The sequence below is a fragment of the Gobio gobio genome (assembly GCF_949357685.1).
Source record: "Gobio gobio genome assembly, chromosome: 5".
Taxonomy (NCBI): domain Eukaryota; kingdom Metazoa; phylum Chordata; class Actinopteri; order Cypriniformes; family Gobionidae; genus Gobio; species Gobio gobio.
In genome coordinates, this window is record NC_137101.1 from 8,606,755 (window position 1) to 8,628,689 (window position 21,935).

At 37.1% G+C, this 21,935-nt stretch overlaps 1 protein-coding gene across 1 annotated transcript; it reads right to left on the bottom strand.

Moving 5' to 3' along the window:
* Window positions 1-4,864: 4,864 nt before the first annotated feature.
* On the bottom strand, window positions 4,865-21,866 carry sult4a1 (sulfotransferase family 4A, member 1). Its single transcript, XM_079817647.1, has 7 exons — window positions 21,551-21,866; window positions 14,248-14,378; window positions 12,823-12,903; window positions 12,129-12,255; window positions 11,939-12,033; window positions 9,618-9,756; window positions 4,865-6,223 (listed from the first exon to the last, which is right to left on the bottom strand). The coding sequence occupies exons 1-7, from the start codon at window positions 21,717-21,719 to the stop codon at window positions 6,111-6,113; spliced, it is 855 nt and encodes a 284-aa protein (XP_079673773.1). The 5' UTR covers window positions 21,720-21,866; the 3' UTR covers window positions 4,865-6,110.
* Window positions 21,867-21,935: the final 69 nt, after the last annotated feature.

The window sequence follows — 21,935 nt, forward strand, 5'->3', positions numbered from 1 at the left end:
CCTTCGCAAGTAAATGCTGTGTGATTTATTAATATATTTTAAGATGCAGAATGGAGCCTTCTTTATATTATTTGTACGCTCGTGGTATGTAGTCTAAATGAGAAGATGATGTTTGAGCAATTATGAATTTCAAAGTCACTTTAGGGAGTTTATTATAGAAATAAAATGTAAACATTGTTTTTAAAAGATCAATGACGTGACGAGGGAATTATTAATTTATTTATACTCAAATCATCCGGTTTCATTTTGTCACATTTCTATGTTAAAAGGTTAGTTCACCCAAAAATGAAAATTATCCCATGATTTACTCACCCTCAAGTCATCCTAGGTGTATATGACATTCTTCTTTCAGACGAAATCAGAGTTATATTTAAAAAGTCCTGGCTCTTCTAAGCTTTATAATGGCAGTGGCTTGTTGGGTCATTTTTGAAGTCCATAAAAGTGCATCTATCCTTCATATAACTGCTCCACACGGCTCTGGGGGGTTAATAAAGGCCTTCTGAAGCGAAGTGGCGCATTTGTGTAAGAAAAATATCCATATTTAAAACTTTATAGACTAAAATAACTTCCGGCGGTCAGCAGTTAAAAGAGTAACCCCTGACGCGATGTACAGGAGCATCACAATAGGCCTGGGCAACAAACTCAAGCCCCTCTTATATCGAAATCCTCCGCCATTTCTCTTTAAAAATTCTCATTTTAGACTCTAATTCATGACCGGTGTTTTGTTTTGCTCTATCATCTGCGCTTCTACATTCGTCAATACGCATGCGGCAAGGGTCACGGGTTACTCTTTCGCCGTAAATCGACTTGCTACGGCTGACCGCCGGAACTTATTTTAGTCTATAAAGTTTTAAATATGGATATTTTTCGCTTCAGAAGGCCTTTATTAAACCCCGGAGCCGCGTGGAGCAGTTATATGACGGATAGATGCACTTTTATGTACTTCAAAAATGACCAAACAACAATTCACTGCCATTATAAAGCTTAGAAGAGCCAGGACTTTTTAAATATAACTCTGATTTCGTCTGAAAGAAGAATGTCATATACACCTAGGCTGACTTGAGGGTGAGTAAATCATGGGATAATTTTCATTTTTGGCTATCCCTTTAAGTCAGTTCTTTTTTCCTCTTGGACTTTCTATTGCATTCGGTCCGTCTTGACCTGGTAGAGGTGCATACATACATTTTTTTGTTTTTGTTTTAATCCATAGTTTTTAGTATGAAGTTTGTTAAGACTGTCATATACACCTCTTTTTCTTTTTTTTCTTTTTTTTACAAAAAAATGTAAGAACTATATAACCATTTAAGCTAAAATGTTACATCTTTTGTGTTCGGGTCCGTTTTGACCCGAAATTGAGCTGTGGCTAGGCATGATATGTTTATACAAGTAAAAATAATATAGTTTGTTTGTCATTTTCAGAGTAATATTAATGTCGTTTTGGTGTTGTTTTGTTGGGAAAAGAATATGTAGGTTTCATAAATTTAGACTGTTTTGAGCAGTCATTAGTTATTAGTTTCAAATGAATTTAACTGGTAATTCTCATATTATATGTTCATATAAATTGAATCTAATGATATTTTAAAATAACATTTCTCATGAATATTGATAAAAATATATATTTTCTTGCATGACTGTAGTTTTTGCTGTAGTTCTTGAATTTTTTTTAAATTTAGAATTTCTCAATTTGTTTAATTAATAAAAAGGGGGAAATTAAAGGGATAGTTCACCCAAAAATGAAAATTCTGTCATCATTTACTCACCCTCAAGTTGTTCCAAACCTGTATGAGTTTCTTTGTTCTGCTGAAAACAAAAGAAGATATTTAGAAGAATGTTTGTAACCAAGCAGATAGAGCGACTATTGACTACCATAGTAGGGAAAAAAATACTATGGTAGTCAATGGTTGCTCTCTCTGCTTTGTTACAAACTCTTGTTTGTTCACTCTTTCTTCTTTTGTGTTCAGCAGAACAAAAAATCTCATACAGGTTTGGAACAACTTGAGGGTGAGTAAATGATGACAGAATTTTCATTTTTGGGTGAACTATCCCTTTAAGTAATAGCATGGTAAAAACATGGTAACATCCAAAACCTTTTTGCATTCACTCATTAATGAGAAGTTACTGATTAAATACAATATGGTTTTAGTTGAAAAATGTTAAGCTATGACTGTTTTATAAGCTTATGTTCCAAACAGACCCAGGAATGCAACAGGTAAACAATTTTTAAAGCTTGTAACTTTTGACTCTTGTATATATTAAATGGAGTTCACCCTAATGATTATTCGTTCATTCGTGTGGTCTAACATTAAAATACAAAGCTGTAGCACTCACGCTTCTTTCTTTTTCTTACCTGATTGGCAGATTAAAAGACACATGTATATCAGAGGCACTGATTTGTTGCCATAGGAACTTGTCCTTTGGTGCCATCTGTGATTGTTCAGAAACCTCTTTGTACTCAGCATGCTTCAGTTTCCAACTGTTGTTAATCCGGCATCTTAGATTTAAGCCGCTGTGTTAGTCGTCTTTTTCATTTTGATACCTTGTATTTATGCTCTTGGCAAGAACAAACAGTAGGCAAACTGAACTTCAAGGCCTGAAGATGTCACTTTATTAATAAACCAGCAAGCAAGGCTGAGAAAAATAAAACAATGTGTTGAGTTACGGTACATAAAACAGCATAGCAGGACGAAATCTGTGCAGTATGAGCAGTAATAATACATGTTGGTAGTAGCCAATGAGTTTCTGTCCAGTCCCACAGTAAAGATGTGGTGAATCAGGCTAATGCCAGAGACAGTAAGCACTGGAAAGGGGGTATGATAGTGAGCGTACAGAAAGAGAAAATGGTGTAGAGGAATAGATTCAGTGACTGTGATGAGGCAGCCTTCTGATTGGACGTGAGGTTTCAGTGCTTTATGACATCACAGCCTCTCTCCTGTCTGAAAAGAAGTTCTCTTCCTGAATTAAGTGATTGGCTGAATTCAGAATAGCATACGACTCATACTCATACAGGGAGAAATAGTAAGAGTAGTATGCTTCAGCTTCAGCCATGTGCTATTTCCTAAAATACTACTCTTACTATCTCTATAGTACACAGTACAGTATATGTATACTGTGCGCAGTATGCAAATTTCATGTATGCATTAAATAGGTTATCAGATTGCCTACTCGCTTTTCCAAATGTGCATTAGCGCACACTGCACAGAAAACAATGGAAGCTTGTTTCCGCCATTGAATAACAAATAAAAATGGTAACTTTTTATCTCACAATTCAGTCTTTTTTCTCAGAATTGTGTTTATATTTTACAATTTGGACTTAATAGCTCGCAACTCTGGGAAAAACAGTCAGAACTGCGGGATATAAACCCACAATTCCAAGGGAAAATTGTGAGATATAAACTCAGAATTGTGAGATATAAACTCAGAATTGTAAGAGATAAACTTACAATTTTGAGGGGAAAAAAAGTCAGAATTGTGAGATAAGAAGTCGCAATTGCGTTTTTTATTTCATGGTGGAAAAAATGGAAAACAGAATCCCACATTGCAATGCACTCAACCTTCAATTCTAAACGTATTGCAAATGCAAGATGTAATATCTATATTCGTCTCATTATATGATCAGACTTCCAAGAGATTTTTAGAATCAAAAATGCAAAATAGTCATTTTATTTTCTGACACCAGTTCAACCATCGCTCTCTGAATTAAACATGCTCTTAAAGGGATAGTTCACCCAAAAATGAAAACGAGCCCATGATTTACTCACCCTCAAATTCGGAGTTATATTTAAAAAGTCCTGGCTCTTCCAAGCTTTATAATGGCAGTGAATGGTTGTTGGGTCATTTTTTATGTCCATAAAAGTGCATCTATCCATCATATAACTGCTCCACACGGCTCTGAGGGGTTAATTAAGGGCATCTGAAGTGAACTGGCACATTTGTGTAAGAAAAATATCCATATTTAAAACTTTATAGACTAAAATAACTTCCGGCGGTCAGCAGTACGCAAGTCGATTTACAGTGAAAGAGTAACCCGTGACCCTTGAACCCTTGCCGCATGCGTATTGACGAACGCAGAAGTGCAGAGGATAGAGCAAAACAAAACACCGGTCATGAATTAGAGTCTAAAACGAGAATTTTTAAAGAAAAATGGCAGAGGATTTCGATATAAGAGAAGAGGGGCTTGAGTTTGTTGCCCAGACCTATCCACAAGAGGCGTCAAAGCTTGCGATGCTCTTGTACATCGTGACAGGGGTCACTCTTTTAATGTAAATCGACTTGCGTACCGCTGACCGCCGGAAGCTAGTTATTTTAGTCTATAAAGTTTTAAATATGGATATTTTTCGCTTCAGAAGGCCTTTATTAACCCCCCGGAGCCGTGTGGAGCAGTTATATGAAGGATAGATGCACTTTTATGGACTTCAAAAATGACCCAACAAGCCACTGCCGTTATAAAGCTTGGAAGAGCCAGGACTTTTTAATATATCTCCGATTGTCCATAAAAGTGCATCTATCCATCATATAACTGCTCCACGCGGCTCCGGGGCGTTTTAATAAAGGCCTTCTGAAGCGAAGCCATGCGTTTGTGTAAGAAAAATATCGATAAAACTTTATAAAGTAAAATATCTAGCTTCCGCCAGATCGGAAAAAAACGTAACTGGTGTGGAATGTCGTCAGACGTGTCATAAGCGTTTTGAACTGCGAGAGGCACTACACTTTTTCCGTAAGTTGAATACGGAAGGCGATCTGGCGGAAGCTAGATATTTTACTTTATAAAGTTTTAAATTATGGATATTTTTCTTGCACCAATGCGCCACTTCGCTTCAGAAGGCCTTTATTAACCCCCCGGAGCCGTGTGGAGCAGTTATATGACGGATAGATGCACTTTTATCGACTTCAAAAACGAAACAACAATTCACTGCCGTTATAAACCTTAGAAGAGCCAGGACTTTTTAAATATAACTCCGAATTTATTCGTCTGAAAGAAGACACCTAGAATGACTTGAGGTTGAGTAAATCATGGCCTCATTTTCATTTTTGGGTGAACTATCCCTTTAATGAGGTCATGTGACAATGTGATGCTAACTATTTAGTGGCATAATGCACACTGTTGCACATATAGCATACTGTACAGTATAGTACATAGTATGCTAGTATTCCATTCTGAACACAGCAATTGTTGGATATGTGAGGTCGTATCCAATAAGTCACTTTATGAGTGCTGGTATCTGAGTTCACCTTTCGCATCTTTTATACTTTTGACCAAGACATAATGATGAAATACTAACTCATATCTGCTCATAACGACACTTCTGATGCATTACATTACGATATGCATGTGTTTGATGTAAAATGTTCTAAAAAGATCCCCTTCGACACAGAGTGTATGTTGTCGTGTGAATGATGCAAATATGTAGATGTGACACACTCAAAAATGTAAATATATATGTAATCAAGTGAACGTGACAAAAATGTGAATTAGCTTTCATTACGGCATCAATGAATAGCCACACTGGAATATAAGTAAAAGCCGTCTAGAAGCCACAAGAGAGGTGCACAAGAAGAAGCGAAATGACATTCCACACATACTTTAGGATATCTGGCCAGGAGCCAATCAGCATTCATCATGAGGCTCAGGTTTTCACGACCTGAGTTGTGATTGGATGACTGCATATTTGGTGCATCTATTAGCCAATGGTTTCAAGAATTCTCCTGAGAGTTTGTCATAAGGGCTTTAGCATATAGAATATAGTCTAAATCATTTTCATTTCTAATTCTTAATAAATACACATTTCGTAAGCGCCTTTGGGATATGGGATAGCTCTGTACAATGTGCAAACGCAGCGAGCACTGTGCGCACACTTCGCACTAGCACTGCTGATGCAATGTTTAACAAATACACAAGAGAAGAAAAAGCCTCTTAGTACTGACCGTGTATCTGTACTAAGAAGTAACTTTCGAGTAACTAATGTAAGCATTGATGAGCAAGAGATGGTGGGGATGGAAAGATAAAATCTGGATGGGGAACGTCCATCAGGTGACATTAAGCACAGCAGGTGAACTGGTTGGTTGGTTGGTTTGTTGTTTGAGCGGTAAACAGAACGTCCAGTGTCGCTTCCTCACAGGTTAAAGTCAAAGGTCAGGTCAGACTTTGCCATCTTCTGTCGGTAAACGGCATCAAACTTTTCGTTCATGGACACAGTGAAAACATCCTTCCAAAGCCCAAAACGACCTGAAGCAGATGAAAACACAGTTAGAGGAGCACTTGATTTCACTTGAGCAGCCTGGTTCTGCTTTCAACACTTGATCAACTCTATTGGCAGCATTTGAGAATTATTCATCCCTCAGTTGCGTTTTCAAAAAGCACTGAGTGTGAAATCTTTCAACTTAAATATCATGCATATGATGCCGCTAACTTTTATAGACCGCCTAACAACATCTCTCGTATACCTCAGGGTAACTATTTAGTATACGTCTACACTTCACTTTATTACGTTCTGTTTACATTCTGTTGCGCCTACCTCCATTTTATTGTGTGTAATATCATGCAGTTCTGACTGCTTACTGTGCAATATTTCTGTGCAATTTTGACTATTCGCCTGGCTGCACTGGTTTTGTGTGTATTATTTGTGTTATATTGTTTATGGCATATAGATTTAGCTGCACTAAGTATATGTGACTGCACTGGAAGGATTGCTCTAATTTCGCTGTACCTGTATAGTGACAATAAAGAATCGTGAAGACGGGTAAGGTAATCCATCCATTTTAAGAAGAACTAAGATGACTATACACCTCAAATAATACATGTTTTTATGCAATAATTTGCTTTAATTTAAGTGTGTCAACAAAAATACAAGCTTCACATTTCTGCTTCATGCCTTCTGGAATGCTGGCTTGGTTTAATTGCATTGTAGTGTTTTTTTTTTTTTTTTTTTTTTATTATTATTATGTAATTATTTTATATATTTTATTTTACTTACTTTATTTTTTTTATTTTATTGTATTATGTTATTTTAATTTATTTTATTATGTTATTTTATTTAATTGTATTTATTAATTTTTTATTAAATTTTTTTGACAATTCAAAATAGTTTGTATTGGAATTTTAATTGGAATTACCATACAAAATGTTTTACATTTTTTGTATGGTAATCCAAAATCGAATCCATAACAAAGACTTGACATCACCCAGACTCACCTTCTGTACCTCTCTCTCACACATTTCCCATCTTCATGTTCACTGTTTATATAATAAGTCCCTACTGTATGTAGTGAGATTTTTCAGCATCATGCCAAGCCAAGAATCCATGCACTAAAAGAAAATGAACAAGACACAAGAAAACAACAAAACAGAACTAAAGTGCAAATGATAAAATAATCTCAAATAAATAGCAAATCCTCTCTTTTATGTACAAATTGTACATAAAGTTGAGTGAATAATAACAAAATAATAGGACAAAGACAACAGATAGCAACAGAAATTTCCATAGAAATAAAGATGCACCATACATATTCACCACATGATGGCGCTGTCTTCGCTTGTATAACCAATAGGCTACACCAGTGGTTCCCAAACTTTTTACGCCGGACCCCCTTTTTACATGGGGGGGTTAGGGTTAGTCTGACAGAGTCGAACCCTTCTCTGAACTATCTGACAGGCCAACACAAAGAGTTTTACCGCGGTAAAAATAGAGGAGTGAGCTTTCCTAATGAAGCTGGCAAACACGAGTCCCTTATTAATGACATTCTCTGCACTAAAACTGTCTAAAAACTTGAGATTAAAAATACTAGTGACTTCATCAAGGAAGTGCATGCTGAATTCGGCTATCATAAATTGCCGTTATGGAGTCACTAGACTATTATGGTCTGGAAACAGAGAAATATATTTTGATGACCTTTCTAGCAAAATCCTATAGGATTTATTTGAAACATTGTAATAAATGCAGTACTGCGACTTCAACAAGCTTCTCTTTGTGTTTGTGATGTGAAGTCTCTTAAGCATGGGACACACTAAGCCGTCAGGCAATATCGGCCGTGTTTTTTTTCAATGTGTTCTATACTGTTGGCTCTGTTCAGACGGCGTCTGCGGTTTTTCGTCCGAGTCTTCATGTCGGTTCATTAACTTGTTTGGCTTAATACTTGCAGAAGCTAATAATTCGAGGCACAGAACACAACACACTGTGGTCTCTCTTCATTACCCACTGTTGTACTGATGAATCCAAGGGCGAGATATGTCTCAACATATTTTCTTGTCTTTAAAACACAGTTGCCGTGCTCGAAATCGCCCCCTATAACTTGCACTATTCCCTACATTACTCCACTAATGTAGTCCACTTGAAGGAGTAAATTCGGACACTGAGTGCACAGTGCGCTTTTGCATAGTTTCTGCTTGCTGTTTAATAATTATTTGAAATGTAGAAAACTGGCAGCTCCAGTAGTAATGGAAAGATTTATTTTGAACTCTGCCATGGAAACTAGCATGTATAAACCGTGATAAAAATGTACTAATAAATTAAAAATTCATTTATACCTATATGATATTATGCTGGACCAGTGCAGTTTGGAAAATGGATGGATGATTGATTCAGCTGCGGCCGCCATCTCCTAGCGAGACACAGGAATTCATTCAGCACGTGACTCTCACCGTGCATTATGGGTATTCTCTAGCCATTGAGCATATATCAGTTGTACACTCAATGCGTTGCATTGTGGGATTGAATGAGTGCACTCTGTAATGTCCACTATGGTTTCGGACACCACTACAAATGGCTGTCCCCTCAAATAGGGCCCTATTTAAAGGGATAGTTCACCCAAAAATGAAAATTCTGTCATCATTTACTCACCCTCACATTGTTCCAAACCTGTATGAGTTTCTTTGTTCTGCTCAACACAAAAGAAGATATTTAGAAGAATGTTTGTAACAAAGCAGAGAGAGCAACCATTGACTACCATAGTATTTTTTACCCTACTATGGTAGTCAATGGTCGCTCTATCTGCTGGGTTACAAACATTCTTCAAAATATCTTCTTTTGTGTTCAGCAGAACAAAGAAACTCATACAGGTTTGGAACAACTTGAGGGTGAGTAAATGATGACAGAATTTTCATTTTTGGGTGAACTATCCTTGTAAGGGTATGAGGGCGATTTCGGACACAGCCAGTGTCTACATTGCGTCGCGCATCAACAGCTTGATGAGGCTCTCTGTATTGGATATGACAAAGTGAACATTGCAAATCCATTTGTATTTCAGAAGTTATGTGAGCACTTGGAGTAGGCCTGCATTAGAAACAGAACGGGGCATCAGTTTACTGTCCAGGATTTGTCGTGTCACGCCATATCCAGTGTAGACAGCATCACTGATTATAATGGGGTCTATTTGTTTTTTTCTCCGTTCATGGCATGTTGTTTTGGTAGTTGTGATGTTTGAAGTAGATTCATCGCCTGCTTTACATTACCTGGCACTGGCAGTCCTTTCATACGGTTACCTGCAATACTCATTTCTGTTTCTTCAATTACGCCATCTACTGGTCTGTAATTGAACGATAACAACCGCTACAACTTAGCCTTGCCGCTCCCCCCTTTTATACCTTGGAGCGCCCCCTTTTTCTCCAGTCATCTGTCTCTTACCCCGATAGATGGACAGGGCCTCAGAGTTGCAGCACTGCTCAATGAGTTGGTTGCAGCTCTCCACCATGCTCTCCCGCTGGGCTTTATCACACGCGATACCCAGAAATCGAGCCAGCTGCTCCACCAGGGTCCCCAGATCCTCCAGAGGGAACAATTACAGGCAGCAGGAAAGGTGGAGAGAAAGAGAGAATGACAGTCTTTCTGTTATGTAATTATGACTCACACCTTGGTCTTACACAGATGAATAGCCTACATGAACACATAATAGCTTACATAATTAACTTGTGTTTTCAAATGATTTCAGGGACCTCGACGGGCAGCTGACTTTTTGTCTACCAGCTGTTCTGTGTCCAGAAAATCAAAATTGCTAAAAGTATAATAAGCAAAGCGACCAATTCATGTATGTGCAACTTTATTTTCTGTCAAATTAGTTGCACTATTTAAATGATAATTCTTCCAATAATCAATCATTTCAATTCAATTAATTAAAGTCAAATAAATGAAGTTATTTAATACTTGATTTTACAGTTGGTTAAAATAATAATTGTACAAATAAAAGTACAGTTAATTCAAACAAAATTAAGAACACAATTCACAGTTTAATCATTATTATTATTTTAGTTTATCAGGCCAATAGTATATATTTTAAGATATATTTCATATATTTTAGTTTACTACGTATCAACTTTTAATCAATAATAGCAATTTATTCAATAATAATTCTTCATTCTTTCTCATATTTAAAGTTATACTTTTACTGTATTATATTGCATTTATGAAGTGTTGAAACAATGAAAACAACCGTTTTAACACTTTACAATAAGGTTTTATTTGTGAACATTAGTTAAGTATAACATAAACTAACAATGAACAATACTTATACAGCATTTATTAATGTTAGTTCATATTAATCTTAACATTTACTAATGCATTATTAAAATCAAATGTTGTATCTGTTAACTTACATGAACATTATTAACAAAGGTTAAATGCTGTAATATATATATTGCTTATTTTTAGTTAATGCTAATTAATGCTTTAACAAATTATGCCTTATTGTGTTACCATATTTGACATTAACTTATGTAATATCCTTTATGTTCAGCATATAGCCTCTCTGACCTCTAACTGCTTAATGAATCACAGACTACTGGAACATGGTGTCCAATCTGTATGTTTCTATACATTCGTCTGTTGCCTCTGTTGCATGTGTATCTCTGTTTGTCTGTTTGTGCTTTCCTGCTGGACTCTGAACTCTCTTAATCGCATCCCCCCATAAAGATATGGACACAACATATTCAAGCAGACTATCAGTGAATCCCTCCTATGCATACAAAACACACATTTCCAGGAACTGTTAAGCATGAAATGTACCAAGTGTGATAATGGCTGATTTGAGGCCTCTTCCTACTGACACTTCATAGACAAATAGTGTGGAGGTTAAAATGAGGCATGTTCAAAATACAATACTAACAAACCGCAGAAAAGCGGAAAGTAATACATATCAGTGTTGTTATTGTTGACTAAAAGTATTAAAAATTGTTGTCGATAATTGAAATAAAGCTGAAATGAAATACAATTTTAATAATAGATGCAAAAACATAAACTTAAAAACTTAAAAAGTACCTGAAATAAATAAGTTTAAGTAGAAGTACTAAAATTTCTAAAACTAAAATAAGAATGACTAAAAGCTATACATAAATATATATATATATATATATATATATATATATATATATATATATATATATATATATATATATATATATATATATATATATATATATATATATATATATATATATATATATATATATATATATATATATATATCACATACCAGAATTACTAAAACACTGATATGTATACAAGCAAATACCATCAAGCAATAAATGCACAATTTTCATTATAATTTGCAATAACAAAATGGAAAAACTGCATACTGGGAATAATAAAAACACTGGACTCTACAGATATAGTGTAGTGTGTTATGGTTGTATAATAATTCAAACGTAGACAGAAAGTGAGTGATAGGAGAAACGGTGTGTGTGTGTGTGTGTGTGTGTGTGTGTGTGTGTCCTTGTTTAAGTAACCTACACTGAGAGGACCAAATGTCCCAAATAAGATAGTAAAATGTGCAAATTTTGACATTGTGGGGCCATTTGGTCGGGCTCCATGAGGAAACCAGCTCATAAATCATACAGAATGAGTTTATTTTTATGTAAAAATGCAGAACGTTTTGTGTGATGGATTGGTTTAGGGGTAGGGTTAATGTAGGGTTTGTACAGTATAAAAACGTAATGTCTTAATGGAGTCGGTACCTTGTACATGTCCTCATATTTCAAAAAGAGAACATTAGAGTCCATGCGATGCTCCCAGAACTCCTGAACATGCTCAAACCAGGAACCGTATCCTACTACAGAGACACACGAATGAAGAGACAAAAAGTACATTCTCGTTCACTTTCCTTTTGAGTAAATCTGTCACTTTTGTGTCATGTCTCTTACTCACATTTGTCGTTCATGAATCGCCTGCAGAACTCCTGGAACGTTCCCCGGTAGCTCATGGTTCGTAAAGAGCGATGAAACTGGTAGTAGGACACCACCAGATCTTTAGGGTTCCTGGCCATATATATCACCTAGAGGACATACATTGATATGTTTGTGTAAAGGCATATTAATACCAAAAAGCTTACAAAAATGTAGTCACTGATGAAATACCTGTTCACACCATAAGCTAAGTAAAATAAAAGGTAAAATACACTACTGTACTACTCTTATGCTCACCAAGGTTGCATTTATTTGATCAGAATTACAGTTAAAAAGTAACATTGTAAAATATTTTTACCCTTTTCTATGTTTAATATATTTTAAAAATGTAATTTATTTCTGTGATCAAAGTTGAATTTTCAGCATCATTTCTCCAGTCTTCAGTGTCACATGATCTTTCAGAAATCATTCAAATATGCTGATTGGCTGCTCATGAAACATTACATTTTTCAGGATTCTTTGATGAATAGAAATGTCAAATGAACTCATTTATTTGAAACTGAAATCTTTTGTAACATTATACACATCTTTACTCTTAAATGTCACTTCTGATCAATTTATTGCTGAATAGAGAAGGTTTTGTGTGAATGGACAATAGGAAGTCAAGTCAAACTTGAAGTCATGATTAATATGTTGCATTGTGTGTTACAGCTGACCTTGCCTTCTCCATTGTGCATCGCTGTGGGCAGGAAACGATACGGCAGGTGGCTTTTGATCAGACGGGGCGACGTCAGTTCCTAAGGAAACACAAAATAAAACTGTGGTTAATCAGTCAAAGAGGTCAGAGGTCAGCGTTCTCATGCTGAAGTTTTGGTAAATACATTATATTGCCAAAAGTTTTGGGACGCCTGCCTTTACATGCACATGAACTTTAATGACATCCCATTCTAAATCCATAGGGTTTAATATGGAGGTGGCCCACCCTTTACAGCTGTAACAGCTTCAACTCTTCTGGGAAGGCTTTCCACAAGGTTTAGGAGTGTGTTTATGGGTTTGTGATTTTTTGACCATTCTTCTAGAAGAGCATTTGTGAGGTCAGGCACTGATGTTGGACGAGAAGGCCTGGCTCGCAGTCCCCGCTCTAATTCATCCCAAAGGTGTTCTATCGGGTTGAGGTCAGAACAGTCAAGTTTCTCCACACCAAACTCGCTCATCCATGTCTTTATGGACCTTGCTTTGTGCACTGGTGCGCAGTCATGTTGGAACAGGAAGGGATCATCCCCAAACTGTTCCCTCAAAGTTGGGAGCATGAAATTGTCCAAAATGTCTTGGTATGCTGAAGCATTAAGAGTTCCTTTCTCTGGAACTAAGGGGCCAAGCCCAACCCCTGAAAAACAACCCCCACACCATAATCCCCCCTCCACCAAACTTTACACTTGGCACAATGAAGTCAGGCAAGTCCCGTTCTCCTGGCAACTGCCAAACCCAGACTCGTCCATCAGATTGCCAGACAGAGAAGTGTGATTGGTCACTCCAGAGAACATGTCTCCACTGCTCTAGAGTCCAGTGGCGGTGTGCTTTACCCCACTGCATCCAACGCTTTGCATTGCACTTAGTGATGTAAGGCTTGGATGAGCTGCTCGTCCATGGAAACCCATTCTATGGAGCTCTCTATGCACTGTTCTTGAGCTAATCTGAAGGCCACACAAAGTTTGGAGGTCTGTAGTTATTGACTCTGCAGAAAGTTGGCGACTTCTGTGCACTGTGCGCCTCAGCATGTGCTGACCCCGCTCTGTGATTTTACGTGGCCTAACACATCGTGGCTGAATTGCTGTTGTTCGCAATTGCTTCCACTTTGTTATAAAACCACCAACAGTTGACTGTGGAATATTTAGTAGTGAGGAAATTTCAGAAGTGGACTTATTGCACAGGTGGCAACCTTTCACAGTGCTCGCTTGAATTCACTGAGCTCCTGAGAGCGACCCATTCTTTCACAAATTTTTGTAGAAGCGTCTGCATGCCTCAGTGCTTGATTTTTATACACCTGTGGCCATGGAAATAATACAAACACCTGATTCAATGATTTGGAGGGGTGTCTCAATACTTTTGGCAATATAGTGTATGTGTGCATGTGAGTTTACCTGAATAATCTCCAAACCCGGCTGTGGATATTCCAACACAGGAAGCTGCTCATCAATATTCATGAGCCCGATTTCATCCGGGTCCGCACCCTGGCTCACCAGATACACCACCTCCTGTAACAAACTCGTACCTATGTGTGTGAGAGGAAGGAAGGAGAGTCATATGTATGTATTATTGATGGTAAAAAGACGACTATGCCTGCTGCACTTAACTGAATTGTGCATTTGTAAACGCATGCATTTGACTGAATATAGCCTGAACTGCAACCTCAATGGTTTAAAACCATTGTTTGTTTGAGTTTTTTTAGATATCTCTAATAATTATTTTCTTTTTTTCAGTTTTGCACAGCCTATCTGATGAGGAGCAGCCCCTCCGTTTAAATCACTTTCCATCATGCTTCACAGAAAGTGTTGCTTTCAATGGGTGAGGAGCTGAAATTACATTTTTGGACTATTCGTTTTATAAAAGCCATGCCATTTTTTTATGTGTTAATTGTTTTGTCAGGCTTCCGCTTTGCCAATCTGCCCAAAAATAATGCCTCTTTATTGGCATCAATGGGTCCATGAAGAACTTTTAACATCCATGTAACCTTTCCATTGCACAAAGGTTCTTTATAGTGGTGTGACAAGCAGTCGAGGCCGAGTGACTGTGAGAACGGGGCGAGGCTGGTTGCGTGAGAGATAATGAGTGTGAGTTGCGTGTCGCTCTCTCATGATTTCACCCGCCCTGCTTGTCACAAGTGGGAAGCAGTTTCTTTAGATTATTAAAATCTTCACACTAAGGAAAAGTATTTATTTTAACTCTTTCCCTGCCAAACACAGAATTTCCGGGTTTCCGCTATTACGCATCTTCTGAATGAGTTCAGAATCTCCTGATTGAAACACAGACGAAGAAGACGCAATAAAACATGCGATCATATGTAAGCAGATGTATATGTAAAATAATGTGATCATCAACATTAAACATCATATAAATCAAAACTGCCTAATGTTACTGAATGAAATGTCAACCCAGGACGAGCTCTAGGACTGTGCAAGCATTAGGGGTGTTGATGGACTCGATCAACTCTATCTGTGTTTGATCATCGTTCTGAATCTGATATGGATCTAGTCTTTGACAAAAACGTGATTTTCTCAGCTTTTTGTCCAAAATGTTGCTTTTTTTTATGAAACTTACCCTTATTTAAGTGTTGATAAAAAAGGAATGCATGAAGGTAGAATACTTAGAGGGTCTGCTCTTTCTTTTGATATATTGCATGTTCAGATATTCATTCAACAAAGTATTCTATGGGCCATTACATTTTTGTGAAAATGATCAAAAACTTTTTTTTTTAAACGCTGGCGAGGAAAGGGTTAAAAACTGATCACTGTGGAACCAAAAATGTATCTTTTATGGCATTACTAAAAAAAAGAGAACCTTTTGGAACCTTTATTTTCAAAAGTGCTGTTATGGTTTGATTATACGGGGAGCCAGTTATCAACACCACTTTTAAAGGAACACGCTGACTTTTTGGGACTTTAGCTTATTCACCGTATCCCCCAGAGTTAGAGAAGTCCACAGTCCACACATATCATTCTCATCTCCGTACGGGCCATAACTCTGTCTGACGCACCCACTGCTAGCCTAGCTTAGCACAAAGACTGGAGGTAAACGGCTCCAGCTAGCCTACTGCTCAATAAGAGACAAAATAATGCCAACATTTTCCTATTTACATGTTGTGATGTGTATAGTTATCGTGTACTAAGACCGACGGAAAATGAAAAGTTGCGATCTTCTAGACCGATATGGCTAGGAACTATACTCTCATTCCTGAGTAATAATCAAGAGCTTCGCTGCCGTACCATGGGTGCAGCGGCGCAATGATATTACACAGCGCCTAAAAATAGTCACCAGCACACTCTCTGTGCAAGCAGGTTGTCACGTTGGTTATGTTGACGGATGTTGGCCTATTTTTAGGCGCTGCGTAATATCATTGCGCCTCTGCACCCATGATACGGCAGCAAAGCTCTTGATCATTACGCAGGAATGAGAGTATAGTTCCTAGCCATATCGGTCTAGAAAATCACAACTTTTCATTTTCCATCGGTCTTAGTACACGATGTAACTACACACATCACAACATGTAAATAGGAAAATGTTGGCGTTATTTTGTCTCTTATTGAGCAGTAGGCTAGCTGGAGCCATTTACCTCTAGTCTTTGTGCTAAGCTAGGCTAGTGGTGGGTGCGTCAGACGGAGTTATGGCACGCACGGAGATGAGAATGGTGTGTGTGGACTTATCCAACTCTTGGGGATACGGTGAATAAGCTCCCAAAACTTTGGCCATTTTTAAGTCTAAGTTAAAAATGTATCTATTCTCTTTGGCATTTTAAAAATGGTTTATGTCTTGATTGCACTACTTGCTTTAAATGTTATTATTACTATGCTGATGTATGCACTTTTGTTAATGACATTTTTCCCTGCGGTGTCAAATGTTTTAGGTAAAACACCCTGATCTTTGTATAGTCCACCTTCTTCCCATTGTTCCTTTGAAATATGTAAATCCAAGAGGTCAACTTTACCCTTAGATGCAGGAATATATGGTGGTATGGACTGAAACATCTAAAGGATGTCCTAAAGAATTTATTTTGACAGCACGTGAAGATATTGAATTTAATTTTTTTTTCAAATAATTATCTATTTATTATCTAGGTTTGTTCTGACATCTAGCTTTGACGTTAAAAAAGGATGTTTTGTTTAATTTCCTGACCAACAGGAAGATGGCACATTCCAAGAAAACATGTACAAAATAATATTTATAAGCCTTAACAAATGAATTGTAAGAGTAATTCTGAAATGGACAGATCTGTTTTAAACACATGACAAGCATCAGACAAAAGAGCCTTTAAACCCTGACAAGTTTTATTTGGATCCTCTAAAAAGCTTGAAAAATGCAAGTTTGTGGGCTGATCGCATTAAGTTTATATAATCGTGTTAATTTTATTTTCTCACTCTTTTTGTGCGTGTGCGTGTGTCTGTGAGGGCATATCAGTGTCCTCTTTCACTTCTTATTTTCACCCATTTTAAATGAAAAGAGCAGGCCTGCATGTGATCACCTTCCGTTTAGTCGAGGTTGTTTAGTAGAAAGAGATGCCAATTCAGCAGAACTCATATTTCTTTAGAAGTTTTCTGGCCTTATGGGAGGACCAAACAAAAGGCATAATGCAAACATGACCTTGAAATTATCTTAATGTGTCTCTTTCGCTCTCATTGAGCAGTTTGTTTACTCTTGGCTGATTTGAGAGCAGAAGAGAATAAATTAACTTCATTAAATAACAGAAGAAACACATAATGCCTTCTGACAGGCCCTTCCTCTTTAAAGGACAATCAAGTTATTCTATAATGTGTGTAATCACTGGGACATAGCTAAGGTTTCAATCATGGGGGGCCCCGGAAGCCCCTAGAGGCGTCACCACTTTTGGCCCTTGAGCAACTACTCTGATTATATAGTCACATATCACTGTGAACTAATTAAAAATATAATTTTATTGTAATTTTATCATTTAACCATATAACGTATAAGCCTAATATCCAACAACAGAGGTATTAACCTCAAATGACATATAGCTAGTCGAGGTTCTCCATTAAACTTATTAATGGTCTTATTACCATTAATTTGATATATATACAACTATTGGTATGGTTTCACAATTAGTGTACAATTTTGTGTATATAGCAATGTCAGAATTAGCTAAATGCTTTATATGTGTGTGTGTGTGTTTGTGTGTTTGTGTGTTTGTGTGTTTGTGTGTGTGTGTGTGTGTGTGTGTGTGTGTGTGTGTGTGTGTGTGTGTGTGTGTGTGTGTGTGTGTGTGTGTGTGTGTGTGTGTGTGTGTGTGTGTGTGTGTGTGTGTGTGTGTGTGTGTGTGTGTGTGTGTGTTTTGCTTGTTTTTTTGGAGGGAAATCATATACAGTAGTGGCCAAAAGTGATGTCCGGCCTAGGAAAATTGAGATCTTTACCCTTTATTAAAATGTTATTAAAGATTTTGTAATCATATTGCACAGGTGTGCAATTGTTTGTGATAACGCAATGAAACATGCCAAATTTTGCAGACATAATTTTTGGCCAGGCTGCCATACAAATAAATTATGAACACATGCAAAAACAAGAGAGAACCAACAAAATATCAATAACTGATCATGCTGTAGTCAATGTATGCTTTTCCTGTGAGCGTTAAGTTTTTCTAATCTATACATTCTGTTTTTGCATAGTAAAATTAAAACCTGTAGCTGTAGTTTTGTCAGATAAATACCTAGTTTAATGTTTTGTTCTTCCCTCATATTAAAAATATTGAACAAAAAAAAATATGTTCCTTATATTTTGATGGTTGAACGGAACTTGTAGGCTCATTAAAAACAAATCCCCCCTCTGGACATCAGTTTTGGCCATCACTGTCCATTGAGCTCTCATTGATTGGATTCAGTACATCATTAATGACGATTAGAGAACATTAGGAACAACATACACAGAAACACACAGAAATAAATACAACCCCACCAGGTCTCTCCCTCAAAGTTATATTTACAATATAACTTTGTGTTAGTATGCAAGTGTTACAGCACTTGCATACTGTTGCCCTTGACCATTCTAGTTGCTTCTTTTTGCTCTCATTTGTAAGTCGCTTTGGATAAAAACGTCTGCTAAATGACTAAATAAATGACTAAATGTTATATTTAATACGGTCAGAAAAAAACGACTTGTTTTGCTGCACAGATTCCTAGAATAATGTTATGTAAACAGTCTTGTGTTAGCTACTTTAAATATCTGGAACAAATTTTCCGCCGCTAGGATTATGCAGAGCTTTTATTATGCCGCAGGCGACCGCTTCTGATTTTTCATGCAGCAGTGTTTTATCATATTAGATACATTATTTGAGTGTGTTAAAAGTTATGTTATAATGCTTCTCTGTGCGTTTGCTCGCTTGTCTATGAGACACTTGTTCACACACACGACAGTAAGCTAGATGGATATTAGGCATGGTAAAACATGGTACTCGCGGTAAATCAAGAAAATTATATTTAAACAATAAGACTAACTGTGTTGAGCTTTATAACACTGATTCGTTTTCTATCGATGAAGGTATCCAAACAGTTGCTCACCTGAAATAAAACACAATATATTTAAGCGTCTTTGGTGTTTCCATGGTTTCAACAAAATAAATCGAGGGTAACACGGGTATGATGATGTCATTGCACGGTCCGTGTCCTGGTTAAAATGGCTTATTTCTGTGGATTTAAACATTCTTGGAAACATTTGGGATAATGTAAGTACACAAGTCAGCTAAATATATAACACTGTTCTAGTGGTTTGGATATTTTAATCCAAAAATCGGTAACACTTTACAATAAGGTTGAATTAGTTAACATTAGTTAATGCATTAATTAACATGAACTAACCATGAACAACAACTCTGTTCAGCATTAATTAATCTTTGTTAACGTTAGTTCATAAAAATACAGCTATTCATGGTTTGTTCATGTTAGTTCACAGTGCATTGACTAATGTTAACAAGATTTTAATAATGCATTAGTAAATGTCGAAATTAACATTAACAAAGATAAATAAATGCTTTATAAGTGCAGTTCATTATTAGTTCATTTTAACTAATGCAGTTAACTAATGTTCATTAATAAACCTTATTGTAAAGTGTTACCCAAAAATCTTACATATTGTGCCTTTAAGAGCATAACAAACATAAGGAGGATCTATCTGTCAGTACAACAATGACTTATGGTTTATAAATCAATTTTAAATCAAATGTACTCCTTTCCTGACACTCAAACATGGAAAAAAAGGAGAATGTGTTTGCTTTGCAACAGATGTTGGTGTACCAAATCAATCCGTTCCAAGAAAAAACACCAGCAAGGTCACATGACCCTCTGGCCACTTCCTCCCACTGGACTGGAAAACAAACCAAAAAAAAATTGATCCTGCAAACTCACTTTATGCACTATCATACTTCCTTGATTGATTTTGGGTTTTTTTACGCTATCATTTTATAAAGGTACAGCCTTTATTATTGTATTTGGGAAAATGTTTAAATGATTAAAAATCCTACATGAAAGTAGACCTCATGAAAATATTGAATGTGGACAACGCTGAGCTTAATCGAATTATTAAAAGCCTGAGAAGTATCAAGAAGCTTGTAATGTTTTGACTCTTGACAAGGCAATGTCTGTTTACTCTGCAGATTCGACTGGCAGTGCAACGGGTGACTCTATTGACCTGTCATCTATCACGGCCCGCTGGAGACACACATTTCAGTGTGTAACGCAGCAGAGCTCGGCCTTCCCTCGCCACTCCGGACTCAATTACACAGATGCTGGTGCGACACAACATCCTCCACAAGGCCAAACCATTTCAGACCCACACACTATCATTCTTACTCTCTCACTGCTCTGTCTGTCTCTCAATTATTCTGCACAATCATGGTATATAAACAGCAGCATTCATTTAGATATCATTTAGACTGTTCTAATGTTGTTTACATGCCAAGGATGCTTTTCTCATTGGCTTCTCAAGAGCAAGCAGGTTTGACAGTCATGCACATTACAGTCTAACTTGGGTTTTTTTTCAATGCAGGGCAACAAAAAAAAAGTTGTGTAAAAATGCATTTGTTTTCAAGTAAATCAACATAGCAACAAGCATGCGTGGGAGAGGGAGCGATACATCCTTATAGGAAACAGCGCCTCTGCAGTGAATGAACACGTGTGGGCATGGCAAATGTTGCTGTTTTTATTTCACATCAACACAATACAAAAACACACCATTCTGATTTATCATTCTTATTAACTAAACATCACACAATCTCTAAAATAAGCAACTTTACACCATATTTTTAAGATGTAAGGTGGCCATCAGACTCTCAGGGTGGACCGGATATGATTAGGTGGGCCAGGCTGGTTTTATAATATTTTGAAAATGATTCTTATTTGAAACTGATACTATTGCCAATGCCATCAAGGCTATTGATGACACACACTTACGTAAACACATTTGTATTCGTCTTGAAGTGCTATTTTTACAAAACAAACATAGGCTACTATATGCATATTAGTGTGTTTATGATTTTATTATATTCACAAGCTATCTGAAACGAGCTCTGATACAATCTGAATCATATTGTCTAACAATAAATATGCAAGAAAGTGACGTGCAGCGATGCTAACCTCAGAGGACCGTCTATTTTGGTTTTAAAAAAAACACCTCTGCGTCCTCTATGGAGGAAAAGCACGCGCATGTAAACAGCATATGATTTCATACCTGATTTGGGGTATGTAACGATCCATATGTCGCTACTTCTTAACGAAAAGTTGGCGATCTCGTCCATCTTGCCCCTGCAGAAAGGAGGGAGTCGAACTCCATGATATTCGAAGTATTTGCTCTCGTATTCAATCGGGGTGCTCGGCGTGTCCACCTCGCTTTCCGCCATGCTTTCGAGCGATTACAACGCAGAAAATCTCGTAGGGATTGATTTGTAAAAAGACTCGGGGAGAAGAGTACGCATTTGATATCCGCCAGCCCTTGATTGTTTGGCAGAGACGTGCCGCTTTGCTTGCGCCTTGACCTTCAGCCAATCAGGTGGAGCAGAGATGATGTAATGGGATTCTCTCAGTGATGCTCAGCATCAGCACCAGTCGTCCGGGGC

Excerpts from the sequence above, each read along its gene's own strand:
- sult4a1 (XM_079817647.1), bottom strand. The coding sequence starts at position 21,719 with ATGGCGGAAAGCGAGGTGGACACGCCGAGCACCCCGATTGAATACGAG. Across the intron at positions 12,256-12,822 it reads TGCACAATGGAGAAGGCAAG|GTGATATATATGGCCAGGAA; the intron begins GTCAGCTGTAAC and ends TATGTCCTCTAG. Across the intron at positions 9,757-11,938 it reads AATATGAGGACATGTACAAG|GATCTGGGGACCCTGGTGGA; the intron begins GTACCGACTCCA and ends TTCCCTCTGGAG.